Source organism: Anas platyrhynchos, chromosome 3 (assembly GCF_047663525.1).
Source record: "Anas platyrhynchos isolate ZD024472 breed Pekin duck chromosome 3, IASCAAS_PekinDuck_T2T, whole genome shotgun sequence".
NCBI classification, from domain to species: domain Eukaryota; kingdom Metazoa; phylum Chordata; class Aves; order Anseriformes; family Anatidae; genus Anas; species Anas platyrhynchos.
This window is the reverse complement of record NC_092589.1, coordinates 50,595,163-50,613,027: the sequence shown is the minus strand read 5'-3', so window position 1 is coordinate 50,613,027 and position 17,865 is coordinate 50,595,163. Positions and strand designations below refer to the sequence as shown.

General features: G+C 43.6%; 3 protein-coding genes and 1 non-coding gene across 4 annotated transcripts; 2 read left to right on the top strand and 2 right to left on the bottom strand.

Annotated features, from left to right (window-relative positions):
* The first annotated feature begins 1,070 nt into the window (after window positions 1-1,070).
* Window positions 1,071-8,319, top strand: ACAT2 (acetyl-CoA acetyltransferase 2). Its single transcript, XM_027454282.3, has 9 exons — window positions 1,071-1,243; window positions 1,354-1,488; window positions 2,305-2,486; window positions 3,412-3,529; window positions 4,348-4,491; window positions 5,142-5,264; window positions 5,499-5,653; window positions 7,409-7,519; window positions 8,047-8,319. The coding sequence occupies exons 1-9, from the start codon at window positions 1,195-1,197 to the stop codon at window positions 8,212-8,214; spliced, it is 1,185 nt and encodes a 394-aa protein (XP_027310083.1). The 5' UTR covers window positions 1,071-1,194; the 3' UTR covers window positions 8,215-8,319.
* Window positions 8,320-8,462: 143 nt separating this feature from the next.
* TCP1 (t-complex 1) lies at window positions 8,463-15,656 on the bottom strand. Its single transcript, XM_027454279.3, has 12 exons — window positions 15,486-15,656; window positions 14,616-14,701; window positions 13,896-14,024; window positions 13,426-13,523; window positions 13,011-13,121; window positions 12,312-12,493; window positions 11,989-12,115; window positions 11,614-11,789; window positions 10,787-10,910; window positions 9,453-9,645; window positions 8,996-9,159; window positions 8,463-8,761 (listed from the first exon to the last, which is right to left on the bottom strand). Exons 1-12 carry the CDS (start codon window positions 15,556-15,558, stop codon window positions 8,548-8,550), a joined length of 1,677 nt encoding a protein of 558 aa, XP_027310080.1. The 5' UTR covers window positions 15,559-15,656; the 3' UTR covers window positions 8,463-8,547.
* On the bottom strand, window positions 15,063-15,198 carry LOC113843399 (small nucleolar RNA SNORA29). The gene has a single exon (XR_003496681.1). It is a non-coding gene; the product is annotated as a small nucleolar RNA SNORA29 (small nucleolar RNA).
* Window positions 15,657-15,924: 268 nt separating the features above from the next.
* Window positions 15,925-17,776, top strand: MRPL18 (mitochondrial ribosomal protein L18). Its single transcript, XM_027454285.3, has 4 exons — window positions 15,925-16,128; window positions 16,364-16,544; window positions 17,089-17,323; window positions 17,573-17,776. Exons 1-4 carry the CDS (start codon window positions 16,065-16,067, stop codon window positions 17,642-17,644), a joined length of 552 nt encoding a protein of 183 aa, XP_027310086.2. The 5' UTR covers window positions 15,925-16,064; the 3' UTR covers window positions 17,645-17,776.
* Window positions 17,777-17,865: the final 89 nt, after the last annotated feature.

Sequence of the window (17,865 nt, the reverse complement as noted above, 5' to 3'; positions counted from 1 at the left end):
TGAATCCTCAGATTAATGCTGATATTTGTAAAGCTTTAAATAAAAGGGAAGCCTGTGTGTAAGAGCTTCTTTAGAGGTATTATCATTTTTGGACTTTGCGCACCTGCTGACATTTAATGTTATTCTGGGCTCTTCTTACATTATTGATTTTGTATTTGCATTGATGACTTCAAATTGTAATCGGTCAAATATTGCATTAAGAATGACGTGTTGGTATACGGGACAGCTGATAAACTAGGTTACTTGGTGCTGCCTCCGTACATCTGTGTGAGTCAGGCTCTGCTGAGTTTTGAGGTGGTGCAGAGCACTTCCAGTCGCAGAGGGTTGCCCAGGAACTGTATGATGTTCTTCTAAAACAACCGCTTTTTATAGCTCAAAATCACGTATTTGTGGGTTTTGCTTGTACAGTAGATCTACTAATTGCTTACTGATGAGTCTTTTGGAAAGACTGCAGACGTGGTTTTGTCACCCAGGTTTAATGTGAGGTCCCTCTTGGCATTACCAGCTGCCCTGGCCGCACAGCCTTGTTAAAGACAAGCTGTGGCGCACGCCTGTTGCTGTTCAGTGCATCCTGAGGCGACCGCCAGATTAGTCTGCCTAAGGATTTGGCTGCCCACAGGATTAACCGGAGATTTCTGCTCCTGAAGACACCTGAGATGTCTTTTTTCTGTTTCACTTATGCCAGTGATGTTGTTGTAATGGTGAAACCTAGGTTAATGGTCTTGCTTTCCAAAGCTGTGTTCCTTTCCTACGTAGATTTTTACATTACAAGGGAAGATTGGAGGCTGACGCGGGTCCAGCCTGGGCGCTGCCTTGGTTTTACACTCGGTGTTTCCACACAGCGGGCTGAGGCGCAGTGGCGCTGCACACCCCGTGGCGCACACCCATCAGCACACAGCACTTGCCATGCGAGGCCGCAATTCGCCCTCGCTTCTTCCTAAAAGCCCTAAAAGTAGGGCTGCACGGGGCTGTGGGGGGGTCCCTCAGGGCCCCTTTCTCCCCTCAGCGCCTCCCGCCCCGCCCGCGGCCCGGCCCCGCCAGCACCACGCGAGGGGCGGCGCCGGCACCACGCGAGGGGCGGACCCGGCCCCGCTCCCGGTCCCTCTCCCGGCCCCGCTGCCGTGCAGGCTCCGGCTCCGGCTCCTCTCCCGGCCTCGCTCGGCTCAGCTCAGCTCAGCTCGGCTCGGCTCAGCCATGAGCGCGGACCCCGTGGTGTTCGTGTCTGCCGTCAGGACCGCCGTGGGTGAGCGGCCCCCGGCCCCCAGCCCCCCAGCGCGGTGTGCCCGGGGCTGCGTGCGGGCGGTGACCGCTCCCCTTCTTTCTCCCCCCCGTCCCTCTCTGTGTCTCCTCCAGGCTCCTTCAACGGCGCCCTGTCCGCGCTGCCCGCACACGAGCTGGGCGCCGCCGCCATCCGCGAGGCGCTGCGGCGGGCAGGGCTGGCCCCCGAGGAGGTGTCGGAGGTGGTCCTGGGCCAGGTGCTGGCCGCAGGTAGGGCTGGGGGCAGGGCGGGGGGGGGAGCTCTGTAGGGGCTGCCTGCTGCTCGCTACACGCAGATGGAGGGATTTCGTGGAAATGTGGGTGCAGGGAATTGTTTGCTTTGACACCGCCGTGTGCTTCTTCCAGGGTCATGTTTGATCAGAGCCACAGGGCAGACCCTCTGCTAAGCAGTGAGGAGGAAAGTAAAGGAAGCGCTGTCATATTTAAAGCTGATTCGGATTTATGTGAATCTGGCTCTGTGCTCTCCTTATCTCTGCCTTTACATACAAAAGAGCTGGCCTTGCTCTGGCCTGGGGAGGTGTAGATGAAGAACTTTGCCTTTGAATATAGTGCGCCCATTCTCTCTCTGCAGCAGATTGCGAGCGAGAATGAATGGAAGCTTTCATTTGCACAGATGTGCTTTTGGTTTCCAGGGGAACCAAAGGGGAAAGATGTCTATTCACAGTGCGCAGAAGACATCAAAAATAAACCCTTCAGCTAGCAACAGTTTAAATGAACTCATATCTTATACATGTGCAACAGGTTAGTGCCAATCTGAAATTGAATAAATGCCGTTTCATCTCACCAGCAGTCAAAAGCAGAGTTGCAAATAAAAAAATTACAAGTAGCAAGTGGCTGAAGTCACTGGTCCTTCCATCTGTATAAACGAGAGAGGTAACTGAGCTGCTGGGAACTTCCTTGCCTACCAACTAAAAACAGGAACAAGCCCTAAATGTTGGTGGAATTGGGGTACCTGTCACAGAAAGTGACAAGGCCTGCGTTTGCTTTCGGAGAGTGGACAAGGAAAACTGCTGTGTGTTCTTGCAGGTGCTGGACAGAACCCTGTTCGGCAGGCGAGTGTTGGTGCAGGCATCCCTTACTCCGTGCCTGCATGGAGCTGCCAGATGATCTGTGGGTCCGGCCTGAAAGCGGTATGTCTGGGTGCGCAGTCCATAATGACGGAGGAGTCCAGCATTGTGGTTGCAGGAGGCATGGAAAGTATGAGCAAGGTAAAGCAAAAGATTGCACTCTCACTTTCTGGCTTACAGGGAACAAACAGCAATCAAGTTATGTTGAAACCATGTGTTTCAAGGCTAGTGCTTTGGAGGCAGTTTCTGCCCTTGGAAATTAATTTACACATCCAAAAATGGTCTTTTGTAGCTTTTTTTTTTTAGTGATACTGTAGCTACTTAAAAGGTGCCATTGCAAACACACATTTAAAATTCCATTTTAATTCCCATCTAGCCCTCTAGTGATGAATTATTTGCTTGAGACAGCTGGCAATAGCAAGGGTTGCTTTTGTGCTGCAAGAGGCCCAAAGAATTAATAACTGGAAATGTTATTCTCTTGCAGACTAATTGTTCGGTAATTAGATCTTGGAAATGAAGCAGAGCGCTTCCATTTCAGGGTTTTCAGCCCAAGGCTGTGTCATGGGTTGGTACTGAGCAAATGGTCTGATGCCTGGCGAGGGTGGGATCTTCTGCCAGGGCTTACTGTCTGTCAGTGCCGAGGGTGATGGTGGCGTTCCCTGGTAGTGCAGTGGGAACTGTTTGGAGGGACCCACAGGCTGCATCGCCCCACAGAACCATTTGATTCGATCCATGCAGAGAAAACGTTTGCTGCTTGGTGAGCTGCTGCCTGGGAAATGCGGAGGCCAAAGAGCATGCCAGCTGTCAGACCCTGGAGGGAAAGACCCTAATTTTCCCCTTACCATGATGCTCATTCTGCACTGCAGTGTGAAAAAAGGAATTGGGGTGTTTGGGGCAGGAGGGGTATGTGTGTGAGTGGGGCTGCAAGAAAGAAAGCTGAGCTGGGATCTGGGGTTGCTACCTGCAGCCCCAGGGTGGGGACCTGTCTCTAGCTGTGCAGCTGTCTTGGCTGTATTGTGTACCACGGATATGAAAGACTTAACTCCTTGTGAAATACTTCTTGCAGGCTCCTCATGTAATTCATATGCGAGCTGGGGTGAAAATGGGAGAGGCTTCATTGCAAGACAGTATAATCCACGATGGCCTCACAGATGCATTTTATCAGTATCACATGGGTATAACAGGTAAGTGGTGGCAGTCCTGAAAATGACATGGTTAACTGTGAAGGGAGGAAGAACTCACTGTGAGTAAATTTCAGAAATCTGAATTGTCAAATAAGGTGTTTCAAGCCATCCTTAAGTTGTAGTCGTGAAAAAGAGAGTAAACCCTAATATTGAAAGGTGTGGAAGGCATTTTCTGCTTTGTGTGTAAAACTACTTTTTTTTTTTTTCCCCTCTTCCTCTAACTGAGCTAACAAAGTGTTGGCCTGGAAAAATAGTTTTTTGAACTCCCTGGCCTGGGCCTCTTTGTACCTCGTCTCACTGCATCTCTTGCATCTAAGCAATTTAAATTAATTTCAGGAAAAGTAACCAAAATAATTCCATCTGTAACTGAAGCATTCAGCCTCACAGATTTATGATGGGAAGGAGTTACATAAAGTGTAGTGTGGATGCACATGGTTCCATGACCTCAGGTTATTGCATCCTCAGTGACACAGGCACCCAACTGCATTTTCAGTTCCTGCTTATGAAACAGTAATTTCAGAATTGTTCTCTCCTCTGAAATAGATGTTGGGAGGTCTGAGCATCGTAATTCAGAAAAGCAAATAGAAAAGCTTGTTGACGTTTGTATTGAATTTGATATATCATCTGGAAGGAAATCGTACACAGAAATGTTCACCCTTAAACCAAAATCTACTGGAGGATCATGAGCAAACAAAACAAGAAATCAGAATGAAAACTATTCAGTGAGCTTAGCTGCTTGCTACAGCATGATGACTACCTTTGTACTTACAATTTTAGCAGTTATTTTTATGTTAACTTGCGTTGTGTTCTCTTTTCAGCTGAAAATGTGGCCAATCAGTGGCAAATTAGCAGAGGGGAACAGGACCAGTTTGCTGTGCAGTCACAAAACAGGGCAGAGGCAGCACAGAAAGCTGGCTATTTTACAAAAGAAATTGTTCCTGTTCTTGTACCTTCTAAAAAAGGTAGGTGTGAATGGATAATGCGCCAATTTTAAATAGAAATTTGTTTGCTACTACGACTCCTATAATCAGTGCTTTCCCAGTTATGCAGCCTGTTGTGTAAGCTGTTCTGTAAGTCTGTAGCCTGTTGCTCTCTTTTTCAATTTCCAGTGGTTCTTCTTTAAATAGCCCTCATGGATGCAAAACCTGAATTTTTCAAGAAGTCACGCATCAGTTGTTCTGTGCTCGCATTGAATAGATCCTGTGGGAAAAGTTCTGGCATTAGGCCTTTGAACTAGTGGAGGGCTTTCCTGAAATCAGTTTAGGTTTCATGCCACTTGGCTACCAATTCCAACGACATTCCTACAACTACCACTTGGAAGATAGCATTCAGCTTAGACAAGAAGCTGTTTTCTTATGGAGAGCAAGAACAAGATCTGCTTTAGTACAACTAGACAGTATTGTATTTGTTAGTGTTTCAAAAACCCTGCTGTCTGTTCTGCTAGAAGCTGCTGGAGGGAGTGTTAATTCACACTGATTGGGCTCAGTCAGAATGGTTTGTTGGTAAAAGGAATGTGGCATAAATTCCTTATCAGCTGGTTGGTTGTGGCAGCTTGCTGTTCTAGACAAGCGTGTGGTTAGACACTTGGTGAGTTTAACGCTCCATTTTGCAGGTCCCATAGAAGTGAAAACAGACGAACACCCTCGGCATGGGAGCAACCTGGAAACAATGGCAAAGTTAAAGCCCTGTTTTCTGACAGATGGAACTGGGACGGTAACAGCTGCTAATGCTTCAGGTGGGTCAGTCAGGCTAAAACCAGAATGGAAAAGCTGGATGTTTCCACTGAGTACACCTTAAAGGAAGGAACAGCATGTCTGACTACACAGGTGTAACTCATAAAATATAGCTGTGGAGGAGCTTGCTTGTCTTTGCTTGCTTTCTGTGAAGCAATACAAGTATTTGGACAATAACAGTAATATTTGATGGCTGTTACCCAGCAAATGCATAGCAGTTGTTTGTCATTCCACAGGTATAAACGATGGAGCTGCAGTTGTAATTCTAATGAAGAAATCAGAAGCTGCTAGGAGAGGTCTTATGCCTTTGGCTCGGATCGTGTCCTGGGCTCAGACAGGCATAGATCCATCCATAATGGGAGTAGGGCCCATTTCAGCAATAAGGAAAGCTGTAAGTAATTGTTTTTCTATGTATCCATTATTTAAAAAAAAAAAAAAAAAAAACTTTTGTAGTCTTCCTTTGTTTTCTGGACATATCTTTCTTTTTTTTTTTTTTCTAGATTATAGGGAAAACTTAGTAGAAAAAAAGGAAGTAAGTGAAAACAAGACTTAAAGTAATGGAGAGTATATTAGATTTCTTGTGCTACCAGGCCAGTACCTACTCTTTGAAAAACGTTTTATAGATGTAAGAATAGAGTTCAGAAAATACACTGGTCAAATCTATAGAAGGCCTCAAATAACATAGGGGCCTAAAGATCAAGCTTAGTGGAAGTGCGTACTAACCAAATTTGGAGATGGTCCTGCCACCATCTGATTCCAGTTCTGTGTCTGGCGAGGTTAAGTTTCATATCATTGCCTAATTGTATTTGCAATGTAAGAGTGAGAAGGGTCAGCATGAGCATCTGTGGCGGTGCCCTGTGTGTTTTGGTTTGCCCTGCAAAACAGTTGGCGCATACAAGCTCAATTCCTTTCAGATGAAACAAGGAGCACTCCAGAACCACAACCACTGTGCTCATACTGTTACTGCATGCACTGATCTACTGCATCCAGTCCACATGACAAGATTTCCAACTAAAATACCTGGAGTGGAACTATTTTGAGCAGCTCCTATGGTGCCACATTGCTTGCTAATACAGAAGTAGCCCATGGCAGCTCCAGGTGATTTGCTGAAACTGCTATGAAGCTGTGTGAAAAGAAATCTTTTGTGACAGGGATCGATTTGCTTTAGTATTCCTTCATAGTTTAATTTGTACCATGTAGACTTTGTTTGTATCCTTTGTTCATCTCTGAAATGTCTCGGCAATGTAGAAATCAAACATGGTCACCCAACCTGTGGCTTCTAATGTGAAAACTGGAATCATAAAGCTGAAGCTTTTCCTAATCTAACCTCAAACTGCTCTTCTAAATCAGTACCATAAATGTTCATTTTTGTACATAAAACACACACTTGTAGTTTAAATTGTGGAATAAACACGCAGTAACTAGCACTACCTAAAATTTTATAGGTACTCTGAAAAAGTTCACTTAATACGAACTCTGTATGCGTGTTATCACATACTTCACACCCTCCTCAGTCAATTGCTTCAGAATTTCATAACAGTTTCTAGAGAGATTGACTAGACCATGCATTTTACTGTTGCGACATAATAAATCTTAGATACTTTTTCATATTGTTGTCAGAAACTAAGTGGAATTCAAACATGCTGAAGCCTGTACCTAAGCAGGCAATTGTGGAAGTTTCTCATGTGAAAACATTAGCCACATTGTCTTCTAAAATAACACTACGGAAGACAGCTTCCAAATGAATGCAGGAGGGGCTGGAGCAATTCCACTCCACCTGTGACTACTGGTCACTTCACTACTTCCTGTACTTGCTTTTAATCAGTTAAAACCTAGTTTTGAAAACTTTGTTAAGGGCACCACGTGCAGTTTGACTCCCTGGAATTTTAGCAGTACCAATAGGTGTAAAAAATTAACCATGATATTATAAAAGCAGCCAGCACATTTTAGCATGTTGTACTTTTGCAGACACCACAAAATTGTTTGTTGTCAGAAGTTACCAGCCATGGCTATGGGAAAAAATCCTTTTTTCCATTAACTTCTTAGAAATGGTGGGTTTGTATCATGTGATGTGTCTTGTGAACAGCTGCCTTGGGTGCTGAGGAAAACCTAAAAGGTAGTAAAAGCCTCTGTTTTGTTCTACCAGATTGACAAAGCTGGATGGACTCTGGACCAAGTTGACTTGTTTGAAATCAATGAAGCCTTTGCATCACTATCTGTTGCAATAGCAAAAGAATTGAAAGTGAACCCAGAAAAGGTAATGACTGTATTTAAGGTAGTTCTGTGCAGCTGGAGCGCATTCAGAGTAGGCAGAAATGATGGGAACCACAACAGGCATTTCCTTAAGCTACTCAGCTGTGGGCTAGCTTTGCTAGCAGGCAAATTGTTTCTTAGCAGAACAAGCCATAGCTTTACTACAGCAGATTTTTATGCAAATGTAGGTTACTGCTTGAGCGTAGTTATTAGCCTATTTAAACTTGTTCCTGGAAGGGAATTTGCCCTTTTCTTCTATAGATGGCAAAAAAAAAAAAAAAACAGACATTACTCTCCAGTTCCTAAATTCACCTCAGCCCATGCTTTTAACTGCTCTAGAGAGTAAAGGTGGATGATGAGATGGGCCCCTTTGGGAAAGACTTACTTTTAACAGCTTTTACAGACCCTGATTTCCTTGAAATGTTTGTAAAGGATTCAGGCTTATTCACATGCAGAAACTATACCCAGTAGCTGGATTTCAGCAAAGTTAAATGACTTGATCTTCTGTATTGTCTTTTCTTACCCCCTCAGGTCAATATCCAAGGTGGAGCCATTGCTCTTGGCCACCCTCTTGGTGCCTCGGGTTGTCGCATCCTTGTTACTCTTCTACATGCACTGGAAAGAACAGGTGGAAAGCGTGGTATTGCTGCTCTCTGTATAGGAGGAGGAATGGGAATAGCTATGTGCATTGAGAGATGAATATAAGCTGTAGTGTGCTGACTGGCTTTCAAAGAATTTACTAATAAATGTGTCCTGCAGCTCACTTTTTTAATTTTCCTGAAAAATTAAAGAAACTTAACTCAACTGCTTTCTGCTGCTCATTAATGTCATAGCCTTGACACTTAGTATTAATGGCAACTACAGGTGCTCTTGTTTTTTTTTAAACACAGAGCCCAAAAGGACCAATATCCCTCTTATTGCTGGAAATTAATTTGTTCACAAAAAAATAGCAGCATTCAACCACTTGTTTTATTAACATTGTACGTACAAGAGTGGGAAGTGTAATTTAGACAAACATAAATAAAACCTAAGTTATTCTTCAAGTGCTCCAGAATGAACTGCATCCTCGTAGCACCCTCTGTCTTCTTTGGTTTCAGGGTGCAGTTTGATAAGATCATCAATTCTAAGAATAGTAATTGCAGCTTCTGTTGCAAACTTCAGGCTCTTAGTTTTAACCATGGTTGGCTCAAAGACACCAGCTTGTTTGTTATCGCGAGGTTTCCCATTGACCAAGTCGAGACCAATCCTAGAAAGAAAAGTTATTGTTAGAAGGAAAGGTAGTACAGGTAAAAATAAGTTTGGAGCATCTTATTTAATTCTAAGTGTTAATGACACATAGTACTGAAGGACAGAGGGGGAAGGTTTCAGAGTTAACCCACACCTTTTTCAGATGCAAATCCGGCCTCAGTAAGCTAGCACAACACTTTTACACCCAAGTCACCAACACATTTCACTGTGAAACCTTCTGATTGATACTTGCCATTTCAGGTTTTTGCGATCAGGGTTAACTTGAGCCTCATTATGGAATGCTCTTAACTTCGCCACAAGATCTGTCGCATCTTGAGCAGCATTTACTGCCAACGTATTTGGAATTATTAAGAGGGATCTTGCAAATTCTGCTATTGCAAGTTGTTCACGTGATCCCTATAAAGAGAAAGAAGTTTAAAAACCAACTGCTGCACCACTAGATGAAGAAAAACTGGTTTCAGTAGTATGTATGAGGTTTCAGAAGCAAAACATATTTAGGCCAAAAAAAAAGATGTAGTTCAATTATCAGAGAGTAATTCATACCCCTCCACCCCCTTAAAAAGAGCATCTTACAATTCTGTAAGATAATTATATTTCCACAAATCATGAAACTGACTTCTGGTAGAAGAAAAACACTTGGGAATCCACACTGTCCCAGTGAAATTGTTCCTTCTCTGTGCACGACTTACCATACTGGTTGCGTAATTTTCAAGGTATATAGAAAGGGCTGCCTCTACAGCACCCCCACCTGGAACTACAGACTTGGACTCCAACACCCTCTTAACCACGCAGAGAGCATCATGTATAGACCGTTCCATTTCATCACACATGAAGTCGTTAGCACCTCGTAAAATAATTGATGCTGAAGTACGAGCCTTTGTACTATGAGAAAAAAAGGAGTCAGAAGTCAGTTCTGTTGAACAGAACATGAATTAAAACTTTTCTTGCTAAAAACTCTTTTAAGAGAACTTCAGTGGAGCCACACATTTCTAACATTGGAAAGAAGTATCTTAAGAATGTTACACTTCCTCAGAGGATACATACACCGTGACAGAGGAAGTCAGTATTTATTTTAAATTCTAAAATATAAGAGCCTAATTAGAGTTTTAGCCTTTCAGAGAAAGATACTTGAGAAAAGTATGACAGAGAAGATGCTTTTACATCATATTGGGGGAGAATATATTTAAATACCAGGAAAAATATAAAACTTCATCAATTTAGTGTCTTCAGTCTCAGGACAGGTGCGGAATGGGAGGAAAAGCACAGGAGTGATACAGCATGAGAAGTCATGTAAGGGATACGAGAAGCAGTGGAGAAGTTATTACACAAGTATGTTCTTCTGAAAGAAACTACAATTCTCAAGTCTTCTGGTAGCTGACAGCAGCAGCGTGCTAAAACTTGCAGGGAGAATACCCCATGGACCAGGATTTTGCTCAAGTTTTTAACAGCTTTTGCTCCTCCTACCAATAGAACTTAACTAACAGCCTTTTAACTGTACTCCATTTGCTACTACCACCTGGATGACTGAATCAATGAAACCGGTGCAAATAAACACCGCTTTCCATTATGAAGGAGGAGATTCAGCTTGTACCTCCTTAATTAGATGAAATGACTCAGCCAGTACCTACTGCCCTTCACTGCCTGTAAAGGGAACCCAGCATGACTACGCTGCTAACAGTTAGCTAAAGGAGCATGATGTGAATGCTGTGATGTCCCCAGTAATTTCATTAGATTTTAGCATACATTTTAGAGTGTTTTTTTGGTTTTTTGTTTTTTTAAATTTACCAGCAGAATTTTCAGTAAAGCCTATCTAGCAATCTGTCTGATACGTTATGATTGATAAGACGGTTGTCCAGCCTCAGCAGGTGTGTTCAAATACTCATACTTTCACCTCTAATTTGCAGTGGACTTGTATGCTCTTTCCTATGCGTATAATTACTCATACCCCTGACTTAGCATGGAAGCAAATAAAGGAGATTTTTATCTCAAACATACACAGAACTATTTTAAAAGGGGTCCTTACTTCTTGATTAAGATCAGCTCATCATCACAGATTCGCTCTTGAATCACCTCTTCCGCCTGTCCCAGCATTAATGCCTCAAAACTCTCCTCGCCTTCAAGGTTTGCAAGGGTTGAACATACAGTTGCTTTAACAAAACAAAAAGGTGAAATTAGCATTTAGTTCCAACACATTCTTTGCAAGCTTCCCAGAAATGACATACAGTAAGAAAAACGATCAAACAAAAAAGCAGAATACGCAGATTCATTAATTCTCAGTTAGCAAATTCAATATTCTCCAGCTTATAATCAACATTACTGGTTTTACTCCATTTTCATACCAGTTTTCCACAACTAGTACAACTTCCTGTGCTTTACCACAATGAAAATGCTTTCTTGCAAATTTCAAGCTTGACAGATAACATCTGCGTGGGAACAGATTTTCAGTATGTATTTAAAATATTTAAGACAAATGAAGAATTCCTACCCATGCTAAGTACGTAACACAAACATAACTGTCTAAACAGTGAGTTTACTTTTGCAGGTATGCTTAACAAAGACCTCTAAATAATAACTGATTCTGGTTTCCACTTGAAGAAGAAAATTTTTCCAGTGCCAGGCAACATTTTTTCCACCCACTGTAAATTCTCAGCAGTCAACTCCTGCAGTACTCAAATAGTCCGACAGAGTGCTCACTTAAAAGCAACAGTAAAGTTAAAAACTAACAAGAGTGCCTCAGCTCTACTTATCCTCTACTTGCATGGCCTGCATGTTAACAAGCTGTATTTTCAAAATCAGTTCCTAATACCTTAACAGCAGTTTTTATGTAAAAATAAATCCATATACACATACCCCCTGATGCCTTAGCAATCCGCTTAAGATCCTTTTTTACAACTCTTCGTACTGCCATAGCACCAGCATCAACGAAGTATTTCAGACACATGTCATCAATACCTCCAGTGGTGAGAATAACATTGGCACCAGTGGCCAAAATCTTCTGGATTCTTTCTTTTGTAATATCTGATTCTCTGCAAGGAGAGAAGTTACAGAAGTTATCGAAGTTAGAAAAGACTTTTACAATTACTATTCAGTATATTTGGGAGATGTTAACATTTAAAACGTTTTTGCCTCTTGCCTTCAGTGAAAATTACATCAAGCCACCCCAACTGAAGAGACCAAACAAGCCTACAAAACCCCACTGGCTCAGTCAGTCAAGCTTCCACAAACCTCTGTCTGATCTGGTCCAGCTTCTCAGGGTCTGAGATAACAACCTGCACACCGAGCTTCATTTTTGCTTTCTGCAGGCTGAAGTCAAGGCACGCGATCTTTGCATTAACTATTCTCTTGGTCATACCTGAGGAGAAGGGAGTACACAACAAAAAGGATGTCAAACCGGGTTAGCAGATCCTCAATTTAGCATTAAAGAACAAAATTTAATGCTTTCGTTTTTGCAACCCAAAGTTTTAGAACTTACACAGTCAGGATCCATGCAAAAATACTAAGAGGCGAGAGTTCACACAAAAGCTTTATAAAACATAGCATGTTCTTACCCTGTGAGCCCACCACGCAGTTCAGAGCATAGCCATTCACGAGAATGCTCTCTTTTTGGCTGCGGCCGTGTGCCTTCAAAACGTTAACTGAGTTGATTGGATACCGAGCCTGACCCTTCTGGTCTGTGTATTTAACTGCCATTGCAGCATCCACCACCATATTGGCAAAGAAATCACCATCGCTGTAGTGCTAAGTTAAGGTTAAAACTGAAGATGAAAACTAGTATTATGCTTAAGGAAAGGAGGGAGAAAAAACAAACCACAACACACTATGGTAGTGCTACGCTTAGAAGCACAAAAGAACTTTTTTTTTTTTCCTGTGGTTACCAAAATGCAACCTTCTTTCCTATAGCTTCGCTCCCCTGGCTACTAGTCTGTAATACATTCTTCCATTCACACAATTCCTTCACCTGTATCACTAGCATGCATTAGCAGTAAAGAAACAACTAGTACACTGATAAACCAGTTACGGTGTTCCTATCCAGGTCCAGATAATTTGTAAAGGTCTGAACAGATTTCCCATGCCAGGTAACAACACCTTTGAAATGCTTTTCACGCCCTCATTATGAATGGGAGAATACTTATTCCATCTGTCATTTTGTCAGAGATGCTGCAAAAGCAAACCAGCCTAGCTGCCCAAGATCTAGAAGAAAAAAACAAAACACTCTCATTTAAGTAACTTAATCAAGTTAAGGATACATTCCTATAATCTTAGAGGACATTGATGTTTTAGCAGCATTAATTAGGCATTCCCTGCCCAGTTCGTCCGTGTTAATAGTAAGATTTTCATTGATGTAGCGAACTGCTTCCCTATAAAATAAGACAAACACTGGTGAAGAACGCCACTCCCACAAAAGAAAAAAGTCTCACATTTCTCAGCCTTCCAAATGTGAAGATAGGAACTAAGTAAATTCGCCTTCTAGGACATTAAATATGACAGTTTTATGTAATGCTATATGAGTTCCAAATTAAAACTACAACAAAAACAATAAACGTATCTACTTGGCACCTAAGAAATCTATATTAATGCAGTCATAAATACAGAAATAAACAAAAAGCATGCAGTTATTATACCTTGAAAAGGCAAAATACTTCAATTGTATCAGTTTCTTACTTGCAAGCAAGTCTGTATCCACCAATAATGGAGGTAGGATGAATTTTCTGTTTGACTAGTTCATCTGCATTTTTTAGAAGTTCTGCAGCAATGATTACCTGTTTGAAAATACAAATATCAAACATGGATATCCCATATTAACAAAACAACTACTCATTGTATTTGAAAGCAGAATCACTGGCTTTCAATGGAGAAAAAAAAAAAAAAAAAAAGGATGAAAAAACTGCAGTGACTTCCATTCCAGAGCCCCAGACACGTATGGACACCGGTATCTCTCCACACAAACACCCCCCCCACCTTATCTACTACGTAACCTACTGCAAGAAAACTCTTATTCAGACATCTGCAGATTTCTTCATTCTGCATACTTAATCCACATTGCATCAAGATTCATAACAGGTAAATCAAAAGCTGCACTGTCACCATGAAACACTGCCTTTTGGTGTATGCCTGTAAAACTCCTTACATACCACTGAGGTTGTCCCATCACCAACTTCTTTGTCCTGTAGGTCAGCCAGTTCACAAAGCACTTTTGCAGCAGGATGTTCCACTTCCAGCAGTTTCAGAATGGTTGCACCATCATTAGTAATGGTCACATCCTAGTTTTCAGAAAGCAAACGTTAATACAAAGTGCATGTCTTTCATTGTAAATATGAAGAAGAGTCATTATTCTTTGCAACCATCCTTAAAGTAATTTATAAAAAAATAGTAGAGTAACGAATAGCTTCTAATATCATAGTTGATTACTGCAGTCTGTAGTTAAAATTTCCTTGATTTGTTATTATTATTATTATATATTATATTATTATTATTTTAAAATTGCTACAATTATTTGAATTTATTTTTATGTTGTTTCTCACAACATAGAGAACAGGATAAACAAGTCAAGACTACTGTGAGGCCTGACTAGTGGTGCTATTTGTTCCCTTATTCCAACCAATGCTTAAGTGGTGACAAAAATTTACATGGGGAAAGGAGACAATTGTGCTATGACAAAAGCAACACAGTATGAAACACCTGAGAGCAAGCATGCTCAATCCTCCCCAAATTCTGCTCTCACTCCCTCTCAGCATTGCACAAAATCTGAACAGGTACGTGCATTATCAATCAGATGGGTAAAACGCACTAGCTGGAAGCACTTAATAATACAAGTCATTCTGGCACTTCACAATTCAAGAAAGCTCGCTTACCCCAATATCATCCACCAGCATCTTATCCAGACCAACTGGCCCAAGAGAACTTTTCACAATGTTGGCGATAGCAGATGCAGCAGTAACTGTGCAAGGGAAAGAAAACAAAAAAATCTGTCTGATGATTCACGTTTACAGATGTGCCAAGAACCTGTGTTTCAGAAACTTTTTTTTTTTAAACTACAGTGGCCTTATTTAGAATTGTTTTGGCCTGGCTAAGCTGCAAAATGGCTTCCTGCCGTTAGAAGTACTAAATGCAAATAGAGGAGCGTGCATCAAGGCAGACACAGACGAATGGTACCGCCATGTAACAACTAATAAAAAGTCTTTTAACCTCAGTTAGGTCCGTGACTAAAACAAAATCGTTACTCTTTAACTAAATATTTTACATTAAAAATGAGTGATCTTTAGTGGCCAAAGTATGACCTGCTAACGTAGTGCCTTGTTTAAACGATGTTCTGCCAGCTTCATATAGGAAAAAGATACAATCAACCTTTTCCTTCAGACCGTGGCATTTTTTTCTCTATCCCACAAGCATAGCCACTTCATCTGGAAATTGACAAAGCGGTAGTATAATGGGAAGAGCTCGCACGCAGACCCTCACTCTGAACTTTAGGCGATGCAGGCATTTCTTTCCTTTTAGGGCAGCAATAGCTTTGGAAAGGAACCACCCTTGTATCGCCAAAATCGCCATCGTCAATTATAGATTAGCGTAATTTTGAGTGTCCTGAGCACGGCATTAGAGTTTAATGACTATGGCGATGATGGAGGCCCTGCGGGCCCGCCGGAGCACATGGCGGCCGCGCCAGGCCGCCCCCCCGCGGCTCCCCACCGCTCTGCTCCCCACACCGGGCGTGCGGCGGCCGTTACCGTTCTGCGTGCGGATGCTGTCGCCACTAGTGCGCTCGCCGAAGACCGCCAGGGGCCCGTCCATGGCCGCCATGTCCGCGCCGTGCGGTGCCGCCTGCAGCGGGCACAGCCTGCACCGGGCGCGCCCAGCCGCGGAATGGCCGCCGGGCCGCGGGGCACCACGGGACCCCCCCCCCGCGGCGGGCACTCCAGGCGGGGGGGCGGGGCCAAGCCCCGCCTGGCCAATCGCAGGGCGCGGCGCGGCGCAGCCTCGAGCCGCGATTGGGCCGCGCGGTGGAACAAAGGCGGCGGGAGGCGGGCGAGGCGGGGGGGGCTTCCAGGACCTTCTAGAAGGTGAGGGGCGGGGCGCGGCGCTCGCGCATGCGCGCTGGCTGCTCGCAGCGCCTCCCCTCAGGGGCAGGGTTACAGCCGCCGGGGGGGGGAGGAGCAGCCCCGCGTGACGTCACCAAGCGCGGGCGGAAGTGCTCCCGGTGAGCTTCCGGGGCAGGTGCCGGCCTCACCCAAGATGGCGGCACCCAGGCGCCGCTGAGCGGAGGGGAAGAGAAGGGAAAGGAGGGCAGCGCAGCGCAGCGCGGCCCCATGGCGCTGAGCGGCCGCTGCTGCCTGCTGCTGGCCGCCGGCAGGCTCCCGGCACGTGGGGCGGGTAAGCTCGGCCCCTCTGCGCCCCTTGTGTGTGTGCTCGGGTTTGTGCTATGCGTGGGTCTTAAAACACGGCTGAAACGTCACGTGCCTTTAACTTGTAGTTTACAACCCACTTCGCACGTCAGAGAATGAGGCTGATCATGAAAACATGAGCTCTGATCATTTTGTATCATATTCTACTATTTGTGCTACACCTACTTTATTTTTTTTGTTTTTATTTTTTAATTTTCCCCAAGGTTTTCGTTCTGCAGCGACTACAGCGAGTCTCAAAGCAGAGCCCGCGGTGGACACGAGCGACAATGATGTTGTCGCCCCGGCCTTCACCAACAGGAACCCCCGCAACCTGGAGCAGCTGGCCCTCGCCAGGAAGGAGCGGGGCTGGAAGACGACGTGGCCCAGGCGGGAGTTCTGGCACAGGTGAGGCCCGAGATCGCTACTAGGAGCAAAGACTCCAAAAGAGATAATAATTTTAAAAAGTACCGTGTGAAATCCCTATGAAATGCACTTTTTTGGTTTATCAGTTGAAAATAACTACACTTCCAACTGGGGATTCAATATCAGAGCATTAGACTTCAAGAGACTATATGACAAACCTAACGTTATTTTTTGACTGGAGCAGTTTGCCTGCACAAGCACCAATGCTACCTTGTGCAGGCACACAGTGCTTGGTTTCGGTGTGAGTGCTGGTGGTGTGAAGGAGTGTCAGGCTGTGCACGTAATTGCTCAGGAGTCACTCTTGGAATTTCCCTCAGTTCAGCTGGTAACATGATTCCTGGTTTATGTCTTAATGAAGTAAGAAACAAATAGATAAAAAAGCGATATTAAGAAATTATTATTATATTAGTAGTTCCACTGCATCCGATTTTATTTCACAAAGCAAGTAATTTAAGAATTGCAGTGTGTTCTCTTTGTAGACCTGGAAAGGACGTCACCTCCCATGTCGCTTCTTTCCTTCACCCAGATTACGGCTGGAGCGGACGCAGCATTACGTAGAGGCCTTTGTTGAGCGCTGTAATGGAGATGTTGTAGTGTCTGCCTCTACTCGAGAGTGGGCTATAAAGAGACACCTGTACAGCCCCAAGGGGGTAACAGCGTGCAAGAACCTCGGCCGTGTAATGGCACAGCGCTGCTTGGAAGCAGGAATCAACTTTGTGAACTTTAAAGCTCTTATTCCCTGGGAACGTCATTGTGACTCGGCAAGTACCCATCTCCTTATACTTGTTTTGCCTTTTTTACCTTTTTAAGCATTGATTTACTCTCCTCATTATTAATTTTCTTTTGTGGCTTGACTGTCCCGTCTTGTAACAGTCAAAATGGTAACCCTGACGAGCTCTAATTCATGGCATTGTGCTTCAGTGAGGCTGTTAGCCTCTGACCCACCACAGGTATTTGATGCTGACTGCTTTTCTCTGTATTTATTCATGTCTCTCTCTCTTTTCAACAAGATTCAAGAGTTTGAAAAAGCTATGAAAGAGGGCGGTGTTGTTCTGCAAGAGCCACGAAGAATTTATGTGTAAGATGGAGATCATCTGGAAAACTTTCCAAGGAAAAAAAAAAATCACTTCTTTTGGTGTATACAGGCACAGTGAAGGTCCAGGAATGGAAAAAGCTGGACCGCAGTATCTACTAATAAAACATTTTTAAATGGATTTGTGTCGTATTCTTGATTCTAAAACTATCAACACCTTTCTTCTAAGGCTAGGCTAACCTGTTCTCATGGTTCAGCCTTACTGCTGGT